We start from the raw sequence: 23048 nt of genomic DNA, 5'->3' as shown, positions 1-23048 counted from the left end.
AATGACCCCTTCCTGGTGACTATAACAGCCTATTGCAAAGCTACAGCAGTTGAATCTCTTCAGCAAACACAGGCCAAGTTTCAGCTGAAAATATCTTTAACATTCTGTAGGTAGGAGAGAGACAGTTGTCATTTCCTAACTGACAGTAACACTGTCGACTTAAAAATCACGTGTAAGCAAACAAGTGCCCCGACAAAGCATGGGCACTAACAACATCTCAGGTTACTCAAGCAGCTGTCCCAGGAGCAGCAGAACTAATTACGCCTGGGTTACCATGTCTTTGTGACTTGGTCATGAGTCCCAGTAGCTGGTTCGGAGCATCACGCGTGCTGCTTGGCCAAGTGGTGATCAGGTAGTGCTCCCTTCCTCAGGGCAACCCTTCTTAGACATGGGTTTAGGTCTTTCTCCCATTGCCATGAAACCTGTTGCATCACCACAGGTCTGGAACTTCTGCATCCCTGCCAGATTTGTTTGTGTTTGATCAATGGGTTCAAGAATTACTGGAAGACTGAGACACACACGAACAGATGGATGGGCTGGAAGATAAACTGAAAATACAACATATAGCCTAAGCAGTGTTTGCATTAATAATTAACAGCCTGGGGCTTTAGCTTCGGGTTGGTTTTTTTTCCTACTGATTTGAGATTCTGGAAAAACTATATTGTTCAAAGTAGGCTCTGAGATGACTGTGTATACACTTTTCAGGCTTCTAGATGTCTTAATTGTGATTGGAATCAAGGAAAGCAGAATTAAATTATAACCAGTGAATTCAATGACTAAGTGAGACGAGTCCTTCCACTGACAAGTCTTTCATCTAAATATAATGCAGTTTGGTAGAACCCATTAATTGCTGACAAATAGTTTGGAGGTTTCTGTTTAACTACTGGTATACTTCTCCTTTGAAAAGACCCTGTCCAAACTAGAATTTAATAGTAGGCTTTATTTGGAGTTACCAGATTAAGAGTATCCCAATTTGTCCTATGAAGCAGGGAGGGTAGAGGAGAGGATGCTCAGAGGGGTAGGGAAGTTTTATTTTGCTCTGTCCTGGGGATGAATCCAGCATTTCCATTCACCACACCATTTTTTTAAGAGCTCTAACTCAGCTCAGTACATAAAACAAGATTTTAATGATATGTACCAGTTAAAAAAATTGGGAAGTGTTACTACCCATCCAGAAAATTCAATGTAATCTCAGGGGGTTTGGGGCTGCTGATGGCTTATGGTTTTTTGGGATCAAGGGCTGGACTTGCAATCCTTCTTGCAGGAACTTCCCAGTTCCTTTTCTCCATTTTCTCCTGGCTGTTTTCAGGAAATGCCCCACTGAGGGCATGGCAGACCCTTGCTGATGCTTACTAGCCATTTCTCAGAGGCACTGAAACTTGCTGGCACATCTGTCCCTAAATCAACTTTAAATGCCAGCTCCCATTGTGAAGCAGCTAAGAATTGGATCTCTTGAAATCATGAGACCTGTCTTGAAAAACACCTGATGTTTGTGAAAAGCAGCAAGAATAGGATTGTTCATTAGTGCCTGCGGCAGTGGGGTGCATTTAGGCACATCGTTTTGGTCTCTCTCCATAATGCAACAGACTAGGAATATGTTTGAGTAGAAATTCAGACTCTCACGGTCACTTGTATCGAGGAGCTGCCACTTTCAATGAAAAAACATTTCCCGCAACTGGAGCTGGCAGCATTGCATTTCATGTGCAATGACCTGCATCTTCATCCATCTTAGATACCTTCTTACCCTGACTGTGAATTAGAGACAGACGTTCATCTCCTCTACCATAAACTCGTTCAATTTAAATACAGTTTAGCTCTTTTAGGCAATCCCTTCTGATCCCTTCTCGATCTTCCGGTTTTAATAGCATCGAGTGCAGCGGAGAGGTGACTAACATCACCTGCAGTAACGCCTGCGTGTGCTTTGGGAATAAATGATGCAACTTTTTCACCATAACAACATCTGGGAAAAACAGAGCACTACATCTTTTAACAACACCTAAGTAATGGAATAGCAACAGTGCCCAAGAAGTGACTGTAAACTGGAGCAGCCAACACTTGTGCATTTACACGAGTCATTTCTAACCCCTAGCAAGTGGTCAAAGCCCAGGCCTGCACCAGGCCAGCATGGCACAGCATCTGCAAGCTCCAGCTTGGACCTGCACGGCATTTTACCCCCAAAACTTTCCCGTAGTGAAGCCTGGTTGGCAAAGCTGCCAACCAGGTAAAGCTGTTCTGTAGGTAAGGCTTGGTTCCTGTACTGTCCACTGACCCTCACTGCCTCCCACCAACAAATGCAGGGGCTTTTGTGACACCCTTCTGGTCTTTTAAAGAGCAGGAGAGGGCTTGCACTGTATGCACTTGAACAACCACAGCTTTTTCCAAAACTGGCTTTGTCAAGTGTACAATATTGTTAACTCCCAGTAGAAGTAATACTACACATACATGGTTTCCAGAAATAACGAGCTATGGAAAATAGCCCTACGGGAACCCTTAGGAGATCAACTTGTACATCAGCACATCTGTTCTTCACTTCAGTCACAGTAGCTGGGCAGAAATGAGCTGGTGCCTTACGTTCATAGTGTTGCTGTTACACTACATGTATCTGCTGTAAAACATTTCAAGATTATTTTAAAAGGGACTGTAATGATCTTACTTAGCTAAACTGTGGAACTGCAGTTTCAACATAAAATTTCAGAGCAGAGGGCATGGTTCAGCCTTTGCAGCATCAGGCACCATGCTGTCGCTCCACCTGAGCTCACCGATTGCAGCAAATCCTGCTGGGCCTAAACCCTCACAGAGAGAACAAAGAATTCAGCTTACTTTGGCCTTTAAGCTTTTGTATCCTTCTTCCCACCAATTTCTGTATTCCCTTTTCCTCTTCTCCCATTTTGAATCAAAGTCTAAAAGCAAAGCTAGTTTCCCTAGATGGGTGGCCAGCACAAAGGCAGAGCCTGGAGTTTCCTGAGCTGTTGGCCACGAGTAGCAGCTGCAGTCCAGGGCAGCACTGAGATCCCACCAAGAAGTTCCTACAGTTCCTGCACCCACTTTCTACTGTTACTGGTGCCGTGTGGTCTTCCAGAGACCATGGGATGTTCATTCTTTACAGAAGGTTACTGTGAACATGTGCATCTTTAAAATCCCTGCAGATCACCAAGTCATGAGAACATAGACCTCAGTAAGGTCTCAGCACTCCAAAATCAGCAGAACACTATCTGAATAAAAGTGTAGATGAACATGCATGAAAAGTCCACCAGTAACACTGTAGGGATTTGTATAGCGAGGGATGATTTTGAGTATTGAGAAACATGATTCATCTTGCAACTCTGTTTTTAACTTTCAGCCTGGTAAACATGGTAAAATGAGGCTATTTCTGTCTTCAAAAACGTATGGGTTTTGGGACATTTTGGGGACCTTTCACTTTTCAAGATTGAATAATAGTTATTAAAAATCACTATTATTAATTTCAGGAGCCGAGGAAGTCAACACACTTCATATAACATCCCTGACGCAAAGCCTCATTCCTTTCAAAAAGGAAGAATCTTGTTGAAAAAAGCAAAGGATGAAAAAACCAGCTTTCAGCCAGTGAAATACTTCTATGAACCTGTTGACTGCTCAAGAGAAATATGGAGAGCACAAAAGAAAGGTGAACCAGTCTGCTCTGCAAGGAAAGCGAGCGCAAAATCCAAGATTGGTAAAAAGTCCAAAGCGCTATAGGAATGGTTAGCAATATATAGTAACGCAGGAGCTTGGCTTCAACAGAACAAATATTGAATGAGGTTAATCATCCTACTTTTTGCTATCCACCTGGCCATGCCAAAACTTATCAGATATAATATATAGAAATATATACAGTATGGAAGATTTATATTATTTAGTAATGCCATTCCCTCTTTGGGCGCTATAAGAGAAGTGACATTTTATTCAGTTTACATGGAGGGTTTTCTATTTATTTATTTATTTATTTATAGAGCTTATTTTAAATGACTGCATTTATCTTGCTGGGCAGTACTGTGGCTGTATGTTTAATTATTTTAGTGGTAGCATGTGGCCTGATAATTTATTTTCCATCTGTGCTGTTGCTGAAGTTCAGAAGAATCCATTTAATCGGCAAGTAATTACTCAGTCTTTCAGCTTAGGTAGGTATAAGATCAATGATTAACTGTTACCTGCACAGACATACTTAGATGCAAAAGGTCTACTTGAGTTGCTCGAAGGCTGTTTACAGCAGTAGATCATTACCCTGAATTTTCTGCCATATGCCTGGTCGGGCACATTTCCACATATTACTACATACGTTAAACTGCTCGATCCTGCCAGCAGCCATGTTGTCTGTTGGTACAAGTTTGGGCTGCTCTGGTGTCTTAAGCACAGCTTTCAAGTTTCCATATGGTTTTGCTCTATGTACCAGCCCTCTGGCGTCCCTTGGCGAGGAGACTCGGCTGCCGGTACCGCAGCCCTGACGAGCACGGCCCTCACTGAGCCAGAAGAGAAATGTCAGGACCAGGGTCCAGCAGCAGGTTGCTACCAGCTGTGGCGCAGCACGTGAGAGGCTAGAGCAGCGTGTTACACTGCGTGGCACCACGTTCAGTGCCTGTGCTTGGTGCTAGGCAAGAGGCCCGAAATGGCTGTGATCATCACCAACCCCCTTTGCACTCTGATCTCTGAAAAATCTTTACAGGGCTGAGAGATCTCTGAATTTCAACGAAAAACACAAGAGCGAGGAAGTTAGAGATGGTTGCAGGGATGGGAATGCACATGTTTACATTGGTTTGTGCCAATTAAAAGGATCCTTATTTATCAGAGTATTTATCAAGATGATTTTTTGCGTGTACAGTTTTTTGGTAACATGAATCCTCATGCCATGTTTACAGATATGAACATCCTGTCGATGTTACTGATGAGATTTGTTTTATCAAGAAAAAGAAAGAATAGGTGAGACAAGTCTGTGTAATTTATTTTTTAAATGCTCATAACAGGTGTAAATTGTTTTTGTGGAAGGTGATTTTTATAGTATGTGTACAAAGATTTGTGAAAAATGTTTTTCATTTTTTATAACTATGACTGTAAGCAGAACTGAGTATTAACAGACAGTATATCACTATGATTACTGCTGCAATAAGCACCTGAGTCGCAATATTTTTAAAGCAGAAGATGACTGATCAGTCAGCTAGGATCAGGTAAATACAGATGTCATACATTTGTCGGTATACAGAGCTCCCAGAAAGTAGCAGAGTGAAAAAAGAGAGTATTATTCCTCACTTTTATTTTAAATAGTGTATATGAAACAATCAGATATATGTTTAAAGTTTCTCAACACTGTTTCAGTAGAAAGTCACAGTGTAAAACCAATTCAGGTATTTAGGTTGTAATGACATTTTAATATTTATTTAACCACGACACAAGGCCACACTTGGCCTTATGCTAGGCATTGTGTGTGGTGAAAAGGAGTTGTTAATTGTGTTGCATGGGTTTGGGTCAGATCATGTGTTATGCCAACTTTCTTAGGCAAGCCACAAAATAGAAACATCCTTTTACAAACCTGAAAAAATGACCCTTTTTGAAGATAATGAAGATGAACTTTAGAAAGATAATAAAGTAAAATATATTCATCCGTTCCTTTATCCACTTGACACTGAAAGTGTATTTTTATTTTTAAATGCCTATCTACTCTGTTAGTCACCAAAGTTAAGTGCAACTGCTAGTTCACAAATGAGATATTTATTTTATTATTTATCATGCCAAAATCTTGATTGTAAGTTGTCCTTTTGGGGGAGGAAGACAAAAAAAGAGAGTAAAAGTTGCATGTTCTTGAACTTTTCAAACCCCCAGTTACAGTTACTTGCTGAACAAATGCCAGGTTAGTTAATTAGAAAGAAATTGGATTGTACTGTAACCCCAGATAAAAGTTTTTAGAATATAAACATTCTAATAATAAAGATATATTTCTCAGTTACTGTGTCATTTAACTGTGTGAAAATACACCGTTTCCTGCAAAAGCCTACCCAGCAGCAGAGAGAAAGACAAGAAACAGCAGCCCTGCTTGGACTTCTGTTTATTCCTCAGATAAAACACCGCGTCAGTGAAGCTGGGCTGTCATTTGCCACGGCACTACGAATTAACGTGAAGGATGACTAACAGCATCTTGCCCACAGAGCTTCCACGTCACATCACCTGCCCCTCTCCTACTGTAATGATGCTTGGAAATTACTCCTGAGACTGTCCACACGGTCAAACCTAACCTGCCCAAAGCAGAGGTGGAAGAGTAGAGGGAAGGGTCAGGGGAAGGGAATTAAGGGCAGAGGGGTCCTGGGGAATGCAGGTGATAAACATTGCCTATTGACGAGTCATAATTTCATCAGGCATCTTCCTGGTTATACTTGGAAAGAGAAGTTTTTCCATGGCAGGGAACCAGGTTCCTGTCAAGATGGTAACCCATGGGAGATGTGTAGAAGGCTGGACAAGGAGATGAGGTCCCTTTGACACCTGAGAGCCTGAATAACGTTCATCAGGAAAAACGGCTCCTTCCCAATCAACATTTACACAACTTACTAGCTCATTTTTAAAGTTAATATCTGGTCATCAGCAGAATTTGACTGCTGGATGTGCATATCACATCCACGCTTCATGTCCCTTTAACAGAGGTGGAACACTTGAGAAGGGTCTGTACATGCACTAGGCTGAACGTAGCTGGTGTTAGCTTGAGGGGACCTTGGGAGGACATAACACTGGAATCGGAAAATGTCGATTTAAAATATTTTTAAAGCTAAAATCTGAAAGCATTCTGACAAAGTTGACCACTCATCTTTGAAAATGAATTTGAAGCACAGTTACATTTTGCCCTTCAAGACGCTTTGAAGACATCTAGGTGGGTTTTATGCTTGCATCAAAGTGAAATTCAGTAGGACCTGGATGCCTTGCTCCTGTATACATTTTTAAAATCACACCTCATCTATAAAAACATCTCAGAGCAGTATGTATACTGGCTGGGCCCTTAGAGGTGAGCTTTCTGCTTAAAACAAAATGTTCTGACTGACACGCAATGTTACAGGCCAGGAAAACGAGACTAATTGAAACCTAGACCTTTAATTAGAGCTGTACATAGAGAAAACACAATCATTTTGAGATGCTCCTGCCAGTTGAAGAGAGAGCGTGTTTTTAAAGCACTTGATGGCATCTGACCCCCCGCTCTGTCTCAGCAGTAAAAGCAGTCTCCTCCTGCCCAGAGGAGATCTGAACACACTTGTCCCCAGGAGAGTTACTGGAAATATTCAACGGGATATTTGTATTCAAAGGGATGGCCACCAATTAAAGCAGTTACTGGGTCAAACAAATTACCACTTCTGTCATCCCTCGTAATCCTTCCAATGCCACTGGCTCTTTCAATCTACTTGAGCAAAATCCCGCTCTTCTCTCTTTATCCTGCGTCACCAGATAGTTGCCTCTATTTGTTCTTACCTCAAACTAATGCTGCTTGTTTCCATACATCCTGTCTGAAGTGGTTGGAGTGGACTATTTTAGTGCTCTCTGCAGTGGGCATGGGCTTTTTTTTAAAATTTTTTTTTAGAAAAAATAATCCCAGAAGTGATTTTATGACATGAAACGTACAACAAGCTCTTAAAATAGATCCTGTTGTGACATGAACAAAATGTCCTTTCCCATTTTGTTGCTAATGCCACCCTCTATCTAGCCACGCTTTTTTTATTCTAGTCTCTTGAATTTTCATTTGTACGCCTCTCCAAGGAGAGGGAGAAACAAGCAACATAAGTTAAATGCAGTTATTGGCTTGACAAGCCTTTTCCCCCTCGCTGTCTCTGTCCTAGGATCGCACACTGCAGGCAGGTAAAAGTTGGCTCGAATTTTTCATAAAATGGTGGGAAAAATAGATACAACAGACTTCAGGTTCATGATAATGTTCTGAAAGAGGAAGAGGCTCTTCTGAGCTGAGAGAGAGAGAGAAAGAGGAGGAGAGATCCTCCGCTTGCCCGAGAAGTCACACTCAAAGATAAATGTGACGGGTTGGAGGAATTTACCATGTGCTGGTGTGAGATGAGGGAAAACCAGTTACACATAAGGCAGCACTGAAGGGATGGGGGACGCGTTACTGCCTGCTGTTTCTTAGAGGCTTTGACCTACAGCACATCAGAATATATATGGCCTGACACATTCACTCCTTAAATCCTGCTTTAGACACACGCTTTGAAGCCTAATTACTAATTTCAAAGTAATAGACTTTAGGATGAGGACTTCTAAGAAATTCCCCAAACTCTACCCATGGTATTTGTTCAAACCACAGTTTATTGGCTTGCAGTGGGTAACTGTGCTAAGGGGGGGCTTGTCAGCAGGGGGGATTTCTGTGGATGACCGGCAGTGGCTCTGCCTGGACTCGACCCTGGGCTCACTGACAGCCGGTTCCCACAGCAAGGCTTTCCTTTACATTACCTTGCTGATATTCCTGTCTGCTTCCCAAGCTCCCTCCCTCTTCTTTTTGCCAACTCAGTACCTTCAACAGCTTCTCTCATGCAGCAAGGACCTTTCCTGGGCCTCAGCCTGCTAACAAGCCACTGTATTGCATCAGAGACACTTGCAAAATGCCTTTTTCGGTGGGCCATCGGCAATTGCTGAAGTAAGATAGCAGATTATCCAGCTGTGCGCAGCACAGCTGCTTCACTTGCCCCTCACCAGGCGGGCAGAGGAGACAGAGCATCACATATTACACCACACATGCACTGTATTGGCATTTTACCCACACACCGGCAAAGCTCAACCTGTCTGCTCCAGCCATGACTACCTTTACATGTGCTTTTAAGCCAGTCCAGGGAGCAGAGGGCCAGGCAATGGTCTTGTGTACGCATGAACTGCACATTTGGGCTGTACAGGCACCAGGCACTGTGTAAATATACAGCAATGTGCAGCATAAAGAGATCCTGACCTCACAGCACAGCACGGATGGGTTTGACTACCTGAACTCGAAGCTTCACATGCCAGCTGGATGTGCTGGGATAAAAAACGTCCTGTCATTCCCAAGTGTGCAGATCTGGTGTTCCTCTGGTGTTCTCTGCTGCAGCCACCTCTCTAGACCAGATGGCTGCTTGGGCTTTTGCTCCTGGCATGGCATCCCACTTGTTCTGCCGGCTTCACGCTGCCCGGATAGCAAGCCCGCCTGTCACCATTCATGCTTCCCGTGCCTGTTTGCAAACAGACGGTGGACCAACAAGGAAAGGTCAAAGGCGTGTGTTTCTGAGAAGACATCTGCAGCCCATCGCCCCTCAGCTGGAGAATGAGGGTAACCTCAGCCAAGCATCCTACGCTTCGGATGTATTTTCACAAGAATATTATACATATGGTACTTGCCCTTCACTGAAGTACAGCCTGGGCAGGCGTCACAGACCTCCGCTCCTGAAGGGATTTCTGATCTCCCACCAGTCATCACTGTGCGGGGTTTTTTGTAGGAGAGGGAAGGCTGAACGTTGGTCATTTGAACAACACGCATAGGTGCAAACTACAGCTCAGGTGTGCACACTAGGAGAGGGCCAAGAAAATGACCAAAAGAAGGTTGCGTTTGTCCTGATATTATTCTTTATTAAGATTATATATCACTACTAGGTAGAAACCCAAACCCTAACTTTTCAAAAGAAAACTACTGTGCTGGTTCATAGATTGTATATAGATCTTCCACTTTCAACATCACAGAACGTATTCACCTGAAGCAATTTTTCGGAAATTTTCCCCCTTGCAGAAAATAGTAGGCTCAAGAGACGTTTTCTAATTTTTTCTTACAGGGATGAAAAAAACAACCAGAAAACCCAAAATGTTTCATCACGGACCAGCATCACCCCAAATCCACGAGGCTTACACCAGCCCACCAGGGAGCCTTTAATTGTTTCTGTGTCAGACTGCTTGGCCTACCAACCGTCCTGAGGTCCAGAGCATAGAGGTGACCTCCTAAAAATGGCAGGGTTTAATTATCCCACCCTCTGAAGCTTTGTGCAAGCACCTGTTTAACAGGAGCACGTGAAAGTCACCGGTTTTGCATGCCATCAGGGTATGCCGTGGTGTTTGTGCCAAGCTATGCCAGGGCCACCCCCGGGCAGAGGCCCTTCGCGGGGATCAGCCTGAGGTACCAAGGGATGGGTCAGGCATCACCCAAAGCCTGGTGACGGCGGCCGAATCAATTCGGATTTTTAGGGAACTGAGCCCATTTCCACACCAAGAGCCACGACTCTGGCTCCTCGGCATGCCTGTGGCTGCCAGCACAGCTTTGCACTTCCCGAGCCCACCTAGGCTTCCCACCAACCCTGCAAAAGATTTGGGGTAATGGGAAGAGTGGGGATATGTTGAAAAACTCTATTGCATGCAGCAGCTTTGAAAATGGGGTTTAAAGGCACCGAGGGACCATCTCAAAGGGCCGCTTGTGAGCACAGGGAAGCTCATCCTGCCCTTCTCCAGTCCCCCAAGGCAAAGGAGGGATTTCAGCCACAATGGGAGCCAACCAGTTCAGAGAAAAGGCAGAGAGAGCCCAGTCTGCCAGCAAACATGTTGCCAATGTACTCTTAATGGTGTCAAACGTTTTAGCAAATTGTGAAATTAAAGGCATAATCACAACTATAATGAAGGAGCCGTAACTCCTTTGTCAGTTAAATTTAATTGCCATGGTGAGCGCACTGAACTGTTGAGAACAAGTTTTACAGCACAGCCTTTCTCTACCTGAAGAAAACGTTTTTACCAGATGTTATCTGGATTTCACCTGCAGACCCCCCTCCAAGGGGGGCAGCTGAGGGCAACAGGCAGGAGGTAAAAACCTGGGTCCAAGTGAACCAGGAGGAACATTTGCCAGGGGACAGGCAGAAGCTTAAGTTTCCAGAAGCGTAGGCGGGGAGAATGAAAAAGAAGATGGAACCAACGCAGTCGAAAGATTACCAGGTTACGTGCTAAAGAAGGGACCAGGACAGCAGTATAGTTTCTATGCCCATCTATTTTTTTGGTGGGCTTCAGTAACTTCTTAGTTTTGTTAACCATTTGTTAACAAGGAATGGAGGTGCCCATCCCACCTCTGTCCTGTATAGTATTCCCACCCCCATTTTCTAGGGCACACCGTTAATGGACTTACAAGAACCAGATTTTTTTTTCTTTATTTTAGGGACAGGGGCTTCTATTCCTTTTATTGTAAGCAGATGAAAACCTGCGTCACAGATCCCCATCTCCTTGGATTTCAGGATTGGGATTACATATCGTGTGAGTCTGGGAGGCGTAAAAGTTCTGTTCACTTCCTGGGTAAAAGCTAAAACACTTCCATTTTATCCGCACACGCAGTCAGGGTGTCTGGGAGGCACCACGTCTGAATCAGTTTGGATGTCAGTTTGCACGGAGCAGAAGCGGTTCCCTGCACGGAAGGGAATTTCACATTGCCCTACAAGCTGGTGTGAGTCCACCCTGCAAGTGTGAACCCTGTCTGAAAATTTGGGGTTTAGGGGGAAAAAAAAACCTTGAAAGAGACACACAAATTGGCAGATGAATCCAGACAAGGTCTTTCTGCCACTAGGTGGTGATGGCTGATAATGAATTGGTGGGGTGCTAGGATATACGCATTTTATAGCTAAACCCCAAAGCATTTCTAATCTGAATTAACCTACCAAATCTCTGGGACCACAAGCCCTTGCTGTTTAACAAACCTTTGCAGCTGCTGCGTGGTTGTATGGGCTGTCCTACATTTTCAAGGAGCCAATTCACCTACAGAGACCAACAAATGATGGGCTACCAGTGGTCACCTGCAACAGGGTGCTGGCAAATAAAGGTAGTGTCAGTAGCTGAGCCAATCCCAAAATCACACAAACTGAAGGTAAATGATCAAAATTTCTTTTTCTGACAGAGCCCAAACTGCACAAATCCACCACAGTCCACTGGCAAAAAGCAGAGTTTTCTGGAACAGCGGCCAAAGGCTGAGGCGCAGGGCAGGCTGGTAAGCCATGGGGATTTCAGCAGATGAAGAGGAAAGCACCGATGCCAGAAGAGGCCAAGGATGCCTCTCCCCTGGCCACACGGTCTCAGCAGCACCGGGCAGCAACCAGCTGGCCACAAACCCCATGGGCTGCGGGGCACCCGTGCAGCCAGCCTGGCGCAGGGCTGTACTCTGTGCCACGCCACAGCCAGCCCCAGCGCCCCTTCCCCATCCCGTCCTCTTCTGCGAGCTGAGCAGCTACTGCCCCTCCTATTAAGCGCACGCTATTCTGCTTCTTCCTAACCCTAATTAAGGGGTTTTATTCTTATTATAGAAATTAAGTCTACTTGGAACAAAATAGCAATTTTCTGCTATAAAATGATGACTTTCTGAAAGACATAAGAGGACTAATGCACTCAGCAATGGCTAATGACTACATGCCAAATGGCCTTTTGCTTTTAGTGTGCACCCATCTGCTTCTTGATGCTCTGCCACAGCCCACGTATCGGGTCTCCTGAAGACCATCCCAGCCAGTGAGGGTATTTCTAAAAGAGGGGCTGCAGGGGACCTATCCCCTGCAGAAGGAGATGCCTTTGCTCTGCAGCCAGCCCCAGAGCAAAGGGCTTTGCTGCTGGGGTGGAAAGGCACAGGTGAAGGAAAGGAGAGGGAGGGAGGGAGGACCACGTGTCAGGGGGATGCTCCCCGCAGTCCCATGCCTGGCGAACTCCTGCTCAGGTCCCAGCCCAATGCTGGGGGTGAGCAAGATGACCAAAGCTAAGGTGACTCTCACCTAGGTGAGGTATTAATGACGAATTCAATGTACCCATTATGCCCATCATGATTACGCTGATCAGTTCAACATGCATACAAGCCTGATGATCAGCCGTTTCCTGCCCCGATAAAGTTTCAGGGCACTTTACAGTTGCAAATATATATTAAAAAGGTTAGGGGTTTTTTTCTAAACAATGTTACATGTCCTAAAAATGTTTTAATCCAACTAGCATAGCTCCTCCTTCACTCCAGAAATGACTCCCACTCTTTTCTGGAGTGTTTCAAGAGCCACTCTACCTTTCCACACCTCGACCACCGGTGTCCAAGGAGGGAGACAGGCCTGCCTGGCTGAAGCAACCAGTTGCCCACAAGCAGCTCCAGAGAGTGACACACTGGTACAAACGCAGTATTTGCCACTCTCAGAGCAATCTACAAGCAGACATTTGTCTTTATGAAACACTAGTCATTTTAGATAACAAATCAGTACAAATCCCGTATTCACATAAATTACCAGCTCTGAATCGCTGACCCACTTTATACATAATCTTGGCAGAAAATCTTGACTATGAAATTTGAGGCAGATTGGTTTCACTGTGGTCAACTTGGAAAGAAAGAAATGAAAAACATGTTAATATGGGGCTCAGAATGAGGACTTCTTTCCATTTTAACTCAGGCTGCCTTGTTCTTCTTGCAGCGATATAAGGACAAAAATCTTCTGCAACTGTTTTATTTAGATTACCTGCAGTTTGGTTTCCCATGGAAGTAAATTCTCGTGACAGACACAGCTTGAAGCTGTCCTTTGAGTACTGTACTACGAGTGTGGCAAATGCTGCTCTGCTTGCTACCATACTCCAAAACCAATATTGCAGGGCTCCACCAAGAGACCGTTCTACCCATCACGCTGTACAGTGCACAGATTTCTGAAGACTGCATTAAGAAGAACGGTAACCACTCCATGCTAGGATATATACATTTTATAGCTAAACCCCAAAGCGTTTCTAATCTGAATTAACCTACCAAATCTCTGGGACCACAAGCCCTTGCTGTTTAGCAAGCCTTTGCGGCTGCTGCGTGGTTGTATGGGCTGTCCTACATTTTCAAGGAGTCACAGCAAACCTGACTATTGCTGACTTCTCCTTGTAGAATCTGAAACCAGAGCCATAAGTTTTGGCTGTACCCCCCATTTAAATATATGAGGCTCTTTAATGAACGTACATGCTAATGGGAAAATAAAGTTATATTCTAGGGATGTTACAGTAGATCTACATCAGAAGTTGGCCACAATTTCAACTGAGCACCTGAACATGGTCTAAGCCAACACCAGCTTGCACTAGCAAACAACACTCAGTCTTCTGGAGACCAAATGTAGACCAAACTCTAGTCCACCACCCGATCCTTTTCTAGATGGATACCAAGACCCATCACTGTGTCCTCCTCTCCTACCTCCAGCGTCAGAGAAATGTGTCATGGAGCCACAAGTCATCAGCAAACTTAACCCACACCCTTGTGCTGAGGATTCAATTCAAAAATCTAACGCAAAGTTTTAAGCAGCAGCAGCACTCATGCTGTATGTAGCAAAACTTTTCTTTTTAATAACCAACAAAAAGAGGGCTGAGAGGAAAGCCATTGATTCACTGTAACAGAACAGCACGCCGATTTTACAAGTGTATAATTTCTGGTTGGTAAAGATTTGAGGTGAGGGAATACAAGCAGACAACTCCCAGGTAACCAGAAGGGAGAACTACACACAAGAGACAGGTCTAATATTCAGAATACCTGCGGACATTAACAATGTAATCCTGTCACTAATCGTAGCTTGTAATGAACAGTGGCAATGGGGTTCTTGGGAATTGGACAGCCTCACGTAGCTTGTTATTTTAAATAAATACCATAATCGGTATGAAATCCCAGCAACTAAAATACGAAAAGCGGTACGAACTACCAGTCTTTTATGGGACGGAAAGAATTATCCATAGCTATCCAAAGGCTAGTTTGGCTTTCATATACTTGTATATAAACTATGAGTCACTTTACATCATCTTGCCTCCAACTCCTTGCAAAACACAGAGGTTTTGTTAGTGGTGTTTAAGCTAACTGCAGGTATCCTAGGTTTAGTTTGTGTGGGATGGAAAGAAATACTAGCCTTTTGCTTAAAAGGAGAGAAAATGTAGATTTATATTGATACAAGGAGAACAAGGCGAGGAAGAGTACATAAGCAACCACATTATGAAATGCTTAATATCAAATACTAGAGGGGAGAACTATGGATATTTCTCTTCAACAGACAGAACCAGCCCCGATCCTGCAAGGAGAATACGGTTGATCTCACCTGCAACCTCCCCCCCCGACCCCGAGAAGGCTCTACGGGAGCCACCCCTGCTCACAGGCAAGCTGATATCCTAAAGCTGTACGCTGCGTACAGACCCATGGTATTTCAAGATGCACACAAAGGCTCCTGTCTTACAGCAGTGTCCCTGCTGCCTGCCCTGAGTTTGTACCTGATGCCCCAAGGGAGAGGCAGGGGGTGTGGGGAAGCCCGGCTCCTGCCGCTCACCCTGCTCTGACAGGTCACCGCGGTTCTCTGCTTCACTTTCCCCACTTACAAAATTAGAATAACGATTACTCCTTTGAACGCTTGGGGCCCTTTTAATGGAGGTTGCTACAATTACAACATTACTATTGCAGGATATTAGATAAGCCTCACTGCTCTGTGGCGGAGTGTCCAGGTGAGTAATTTGTCCATTTTACAGAAAAACTGAGATATTGAGATGCTAATACAGTAAATTGGCATGAGAATGGAAAAAAAAAAAAAAAGATGAGTCATTTTCAGTTTCCTCCCTTAGCAGCTACCGAATGCTCATGGGAGTACAGAGGGCCCGTCCTAACAGCTGCCTTAAATTTTAAGTGCACTCACTCATTTTAAAGAAATTTATAATACTTCTCTGTTAAACACCGTGTGCATTTTCAACTTCTAAAACTGCCATCAACTCCAGTGCTTCGCAGCGACCTGCCAACAGCTGGCAGCGAGCTGGCTGCTGCCGCTGCCAAAGAGGATTAACACCAAATAATGTTGACTGGAGGTAGAAGACCTAATTCTATTTCTAGCCTCACTGGTGTAAAACCAGAGTAACGTTGTCTCCAAAAGACGGATGCAACGGTGCAAACAGACTGGAGCTGGGGAGCATCCGGCTCAGAGGAATTGTTGGTGTCTTTTTTTCAAGGACATACATGTTCGGAAACTAATGGAAATGTTAAATTGGCTATAAAGATTTCCAATGGAAAAGTAACAGTACTTCCAATAATCTGAGCTGCTGTGAATAAACGTAATTAGGACACATTTAAATTTGGTTAATAGTTACCCAAAAAGGTTATTTGCAATCTGTAAAGTAATATGCCCCTAAGTGTTATGGGTAGCATGTGATTTTGTTAGCAGCAAAACAGGTAAAATATATTGCAAGCTGAAATCCCTTTTCCCCGCCCCAACAAAAGCTCTCCTAATCCCTTGTACCAGAATAGTTGCAGTAGAAGAAGGCCTCAGAGGGGTTTATTTGGATTTTGTTGGTTCTTTTTGTTTGTTTTTACAGAGGAGGAGACATTTCCTAGTCTACTGTGTATCATTTCTCTTCAGGCAAATGCACAAAAGGACATTCACGATTCGTGGAGTAATTACAAATGTTGCCAAAAAAACCAACCCAAAAGCTCACGGTAGCTGTAAGCGCTGCACAGAGCCCCCCGAGCCCCTGTTTGCTCTCCATCAGCAGAGCCCTTCTTCACACACCTTCTGAAGGAGTCAAAGGCACAAGGAGGCCAACCATCCTGCAGCTTCTCCCCACCAAAACCCAGCCGCACGGACCTTCCCAGAGGGTGAGGCGAGCAGGCAGGGCGCGGGCCGGCGCAGGACTCGCAGGTGTCTGAGCAGGTCCCCCGGCTCTCCTGGCACATTCAGGCCACAGAGCATCGTCTTGCCCCACCTACGCGTCTCCGTTAGACAGAGGAGCTGTGCCAGGAGAAGGGATGGGGCTGGGATGACCAGCTCAGAGGCAGCAACTGATGGGGTCAGCATGTCCAGTCATCTGGACCACCCTCTCCCTCAGCATCTTGCTGGGGCTTCTTAAAGAAAACACCGCTTTCCAAATTTACTGAGATTTAATTGCCTTTCCTTGAACTTCCCCAAAGTGAGAACTTGTCTTCAGCATGCCCTGGCCAGCTGGGAGAAGCCGTACCCCTGCCCAAGTGCTTCTCTGACCTTCATCCTTCCCTCAGGCAGAACGAGGCACCCATAGCGACACTGTCGGCATGGATGAGACTGGGACTGTACGCACGGCCACTACGTCACACGTTCAGGCTGTTTGCCAGGCGCACAGCTGGGGAGGAGCTGCTGTACAGGCTGAGACCGCAGAGCAAGGGACTGCAGTTTCACCCTCACCACCCTTTCTGTGGCCGTCCTCTGGTAGGCCAGTCTTTGGGACAAACCAGAACTAGCTGAGTATCAGTGTGGACACGAAGAGGCAGACTGACTTGCTTGTAGACCAGCAAATGATTTGGTAGTACTTCCCAGTGACCCTTCCCTACTGGTAAACTAAACCTAAATACTTTCTTTCTTCAGTTTCTTCTCACTGATCAGCGGTGGGCTCAAGGCCGTGGCGGATTACACGGCAGGGCTGGGCAGAGTACGGGGGGATCTCATCCGAAGCCGACAGTGCAGCCCACAGACCTGCTGCGGATGTGCTGACCCCGGCACCCTGAGCGACTACCACGAGGACAGAGTGTGGGATGTGAAACCTCGTCTTCCCCACCCCAAATACTTTCAGTATCAGGAAATTAATGAAAATGAATACAATAAAGGAATACACAAAGGACTACAAATATCCCCTTTGTTGTATCTGATTTGGACCTGGAGTGTTTCCCAGCTTCAGTCTAGCCACTCAATAATCTGAAGTGGGGAATGCTACATAAATTACTCATTATTCCCACCAGATGAGCTGTCAGAGGCTGCGGAAACTAGTTCATGTTCACTTCACCTCTCTCTGCTCGCTCTTTGCTGTTACTTACTTTCCGCTCTATTAAGGTCTGTTGTTAAACACTTTTGTCTCAAGACGCTAAGAGAAAGAAAGGAGGAAAGAAATAAAGAAACCCTCCACCAGCATCCTGGAATTGTACTTTTGGACAAAAATCCAGAAGGACACAATAAAAGCCAAAGCGATCGTTCTTTCTCCATGAGCTCATCATTACACGCCACAGCCGTCAAACAGCCTTCATGGCCTCACTGCCTGCCGGGGCTTACCACCGGTACAGATCCAGGTATCCAGCCCAAGGACTGCAGGAAAACCTAGATTAAACTCCTCTCTCGCCAGAGGTGATTCCTGAGAAGAGTAAAGGCAGCTCTGGGGCAGAGCTCATGCATTTCTTGAGTTGCAGCTACTTACATTTCTTTTCAAAGCAGCCCACAAACGTCAGATCATTGCGTAAATACGGAGTGCTACTGCTTCGCTGCAGCATCTGCTCAGGGCACCTAGGAGCTCCGGCCTTCGGGCCAATCATCCCAGAACTTGGCACGATAACTACAGTAACACCTTGCTTTTGTTTTTCTAAATTAATCATTAATCTCTGATGTTTCCAATTACTTGCTAGAACCTGTATTTCTGTCCGACCCTCAATCCCAAAGGTTTCCTGTTCGTTGCTGCTTCCATGCTGCAATCAGAACAAGTGGCAGAGCGCTATTGCTCTTGAAAAGGATGTTTTTACATATGGCTCTGCCCCAAACACCTGGAAATACTTGTAGCCCTGGAAAGGCAAGCCCAAATACTGGGTGGCCCTGGAAAGCCAAATGTCATTTCAAGTTTGCAAATGCTTCCTGTCATCGCTTTTGGGCCAGACAAAAGCCCTGGAGTGAGCCGTCCCTAGGGTTAGGAGAGACAAAGTTCAAACACAGGATCAAGTCTGGCACCTCAAGTCCCTCTCACGTTATCCTGTTGCTTCCAGCGCGCTGCTGGCTGGCACACCTCGGCACAAGCTGTCGCTGGGTTTCTGTGCTGCGCAACATCAGGCAACACCTTCGATTTTTCTGCAATTGCAGCAGGGTGTATTACTGTCAAATACCGTACGCCCTGCAGCGAAGGGCCGTTCGGCACAGTCCGGCACTGTGGCAGCCCCCTCCAGCCGGGAGGCAGCCAGCACCCCAGGGCTGAACGAGAAGTCTGGAGGCCGGGGGATCAACCCAGCACTACACCCCCTCAGGGCAGGAGCAGTAACAAGAGGCCATCTGACCCAGTCTCACTGTCCCTCCCGTCTCACCAGCACAACTGTTATAAAACCACCGAGTGATGGCTGGAGCTGCACCGCTCTCTTTGTCTCAGCACAGGAGCTGCAGCTGAGCGTGGACACCGGTTTGCCTCAACTCCACCGCGAGCTGGCTGGATGCACGACAGCTCCGGACTACGGAGGACTGAAGAAAAATAGGGTTGGAGAGGCCCCACAGAGGTCATTTACTCAGCTCCCTCATCCCCAAGGCAGGATCAATTTTCCCCTCATCATTCTTGGCAGACTAAGAAATGGAGAAGAATAAAGAGACCAAAGTTCAGGGAATTGGGGCAGGCTAAGTATAACTACGAAAGTGTAGCCTGACCAGGAATAAGGCTGAATGCGCTTATTCTAGAAAACCATGCCACAAAACCAGTGTCAGGAACTTGGCTTTAATTCTTTTTTAAAATAAAGAAACAAATCTGGAAGCTTTAAAATCCAGGATATGGGTTGAGAACTATTTCATAATCCTCAGTCACCTCCATAGTCAACCAATGCGGAAACGCATCATATCACATCCTAATAAGCAGTATGCAAATATTTTTGTAATCTAGTGCTAATGACACCAAATATTATTAATATGTCATTTGACACACTAGTGTAAAAATAATATTTAACAATGCATTAACTGAAGTTGTAGCAAATGATGTATTTAGCTAATTGTATGCAATTAAATTAGAATTAAAAAGGGGATGTTTCATAATCTTCCTTGCTTTTCACTAAAAATCTAAGCAGGAAATTCAATAAATGAAAGCTGCTAGAAAACCATGTGAAGCATCAAGCGCTGGAACATTAATATAGCACAAAGCATCATATGTTGTTCATCTAACTTTATTAAAAACCACACCAAGTTTAAATCTTTGGGCATTTCAGATGGAGCTGAACTTCACTTTTTTTTTTTTTTTTTTTTTTTTCTGATTCCTCATCCTATCAGGCTTAGATCTGTTGCATTAGATCTGGAAATGCAAAAAAACCCCCAAACCAACAAACAAAAAAAATCACACATATGTGGTGAAATCCAGGTGTCTGGACTGTGGAGAGAATGCAGATCCAGTACCGTACTTCATCTTGAATAACTTCTCCCCATAGCACGCACGTGTGCTCCTTGCACTTTTGGCAGTAACTGGTAATGCACGTGGGCAAAAGCACAAGCATTACAAACTGCAGCATGGTTTCTGTCAGGAGTTTGTTCCCTGCTGCACCACTGGTGGTTAACAGTTTGTGTGAATATTAAATGCCTGGATGTGCTCGTGCTTTGGGAGAGGACTGGGAACTCACCCTGGGGCTGATCCTGTTGGCAATTAGTTACTTCAAGGATTTCTCTGTGGGCATTGCTCCAACTTTGTACATGCAACTGTTCTTGCAGTATTTGTCACTCAGTAACAAAGACTTGTGCATACAAATTCGGCCACTAAGGATGCACACCAACAATTTATCTGCACATTAAAAAAAAAAAAAAAAAGAGACAAAACCAGTTGCTTGTGCAGCACCGTGTCTTCATTTACTTGGTTGCTTTGGGAAACGCGCGGACCACTCCGAATGCAGGGACCTACACCAACAATTTATCTGCACATTAAAAAAAAAAAGACAAAACCAGTTGCTTGTGCAGCACCGCGTCTTCATTTACTTGGTTGCTTTGGGAAACGCGTGGACCACTCCGAATGCAGGGACCTACGACTGACCCTGCTTAGAGAGGTCAAGCTTTGCATTCGCCTTCTCTCTCTCACAAGGGCAGCCCTGCCCTGGCTCCTGCTGCCCTCCCAAGTGGTATCAGTGCTGGCTACAAAGGAAGCTGGATCAACCCTTCACACCACACATTTCAGATTGCGTAGTCTCAGCGTAACACTTTGGCAACGTGTCAGGACTTTTTTCCTGATGACTCCAGCTGCCGTTTCTACTATTTCCTGTAGGCATCCATATCAGTGGAAAGCTTTGGTATCGCATTTTGACTTTTGTATGGGCATTGCTCTTTCCATCTACAGAGATGGAAAGATCTGCAGAGATCCACAGCCTTCCCTTACCCCGCCTGATTTGCTGAAGAAGCAAAGTTTGCTGGTGTTTGGTAACCCACCACCTGCACCCAGGGATTCCTCCTTGGACCTAAGGAGCAGCAGAAGTTTATGGCAAATACGCTTTTTGTCTCCAAGCAAATCCTTATTTCCAGCCCAATCTCACTGAAGACTTTTTCTGTGTCTGTGCTTGCTACCTGCCAGAGGAATGGGGCGCGATGGGGAGGTAAGAGGGAGAGAGACAGCAGGAACCTGCAGAGGAGTTGTCTCGCTATCCCTGCCTCCATCCATGCCTGCTGAGGTGGGGGGGGCTCAGGCCTCTGTGCGTGGGACCCCACAGTACCAGGAAACCAATAAGCATGGGGACAATCTTTCTGCCAGGGAAAGCTTGAGGATCCCTCATTTTAACTCCTTGTCTGCAAAACCTCGGTTCAGCCACATCTGCTCTTAGGTGCTTGTAGCCAGACTCAGTTTTCATTTCTAGCCTAGTAGGCATACCAGAGAGTGAAAGTTAAAGAACAGATTTCCTGTTTAAACAGAGAAACTTTGCTTTCATACGCCGTTGCAGTTATCGACCGGGACCTGCTGGAGGCAGAGGGAAGCTCCCGTTCACATCGCTGGTGCTGGCTGGGGGGCCCCAGCTCTCGGCACCTCCTGCCACCCCCCACCTCACCGGCACGTTCTTCAACATCCTTCCACCCAACGGTGGCAACTCAATGAAGCACTGCCACAATTTAAATACTTATTTGCATTTCATTAACAATGACAACATTTATTTTAATACAGTTAAATCAGAGTAGCATTTAATTTTAACAAGATAGTTATTAAGCTAACCAGATATCAATTGATTGCTGAAGAAACCACGTTCTGAAACAAATAAGTTGAGAAATAAATCTTGTTGCTAGGCCATTAATGTAAAATCACATAAATAATAAACGTCTAATTAGGTTTTCTCTAATGAAGAGCTCCAACTGTTCATTGACATTCTCCAGGAGGGCTGGTGCCTTCCGATGTCGGCTGTTAGGGAAAGGGGCCTGATCCAAGCGCTCGGAGGGCTGTACAGACTGACCCGGGCTGGGCGGCTGGGTTTAACGAGGAGCCCAGCCCACCTATGTGGTGCCTCGTGGGGACAGCCTTGCTCCGCACCCCTCCGGGCACTGGGTGCTCAGAGACCCGACGCGCCTCACTCAGGCACAGGTGGGATGCCAGAAGTCAGGGAGCAGGGATACACCCGTTGGGGTCCGCTCATGGGGCTGCAGGGTGTGGGGGTCATCCCCCCTAAAAGTGCCACACCGTTACCCATTCCGTCTCAGCGCCAGCAGTTTGCCATCCTTTCCTGCCAGTTACCCTGTCTCTGGAGTACCAGGAACAGTCCCTTACAGCAGACATAAACATTTCCTTTTCCAGTATTGCTAAGGACTTGTCATTTTCATCCATTTCTATGTGTGGATATCATTTTCAAGGGGTTTGTTTGTTTGCTTATTTAAACACAGATCTCGTAGGGGGAGTTATTTTCATAGCTTCTCTGACCATCTGCTCTGTCCAGCTGCACAAAACAGACCAAAAAATCTCACCCAGGCAACTCCGAATCAAGTCTGCAAGTTCTGCTTAAAGCATATTATATTACATGTAGGCTCGATTTAAAGCCTTCAAGTGATAGAAAATCCACTGAATCCCAACGCAAATTGCTCCGATGGTTAACTATGCCCACTGTGAAAAATGTGTGCTGCCTTCTGATCCCGAATTCATCTAGCTTTAATGTTCATTCACTGACTCTTCTCATGCCACCTTCTGCCAGGTTAAAAAAATCACCAGCTATCAGAAATAATTTATTTGGTCCTGAAACTGCCAGAGGATTAAGGTATAAACAAATTGAGAGCAAACCAAAGAGATTTGTCTGGGTAGAGACGACTGCCACAGGTGGCCCTTCCTTTGCCAGCCCCTCAGCCTCTGCATTCCCAGGAGCTGAGACAGAGCCTGCCACAGGAGAAGGCAAGGGCTCTTCTCTCTACCAGCATGGTTTTTGGAGGGAC

The 23048-nt window shown here is 45.3% G+C and overlaps 1 protein-coding gene across 1 annotated transcript in view; it reads left to right on the top strand.

Moving 5' to 3' along the window:
* ZNF365 (zinc finger protein 365) overlaps positions 1 to 5894 on the top strand; it is a gene marked incomplete at its 5' end in the record, with an annotated part of 19280 nt that extends 13386 nt beyond the window's left edge. The window contains one exon of the mRNA XM_009636977.2: positions 3468 to 5894. Coding sequence (XP_009635272.1) covers positions 3468 to 3714 — 247 coding nt within the window. The remainder of the gene's footprint in view (positions 1 to 3467) is intronic.
* Between the last annotated feature and the right edge of the window lie 17154 nt (positions 5895 to 23048).

This window comes from Egretta garzetta, unplaced genomic scaffold, assembly GCF_000687185.1.
Source record: "Egretta garzetta isolate BGI_Z169 unplaced genomic scaffold, ASM68718v1 scaffold204, whole genome shotgun sequence".
Lineage (NCBI taxonomy): Eukaryota > Metazoa > Chordata > Aves > Pelecaniformes > Ardeidae > Egretta > Egretta garzetta.
The sequence above is the reverse complement of the archived record's forward strand: the minus strand, read 5'-3'. Positions and strand labels throughout refer to the sequence as shown.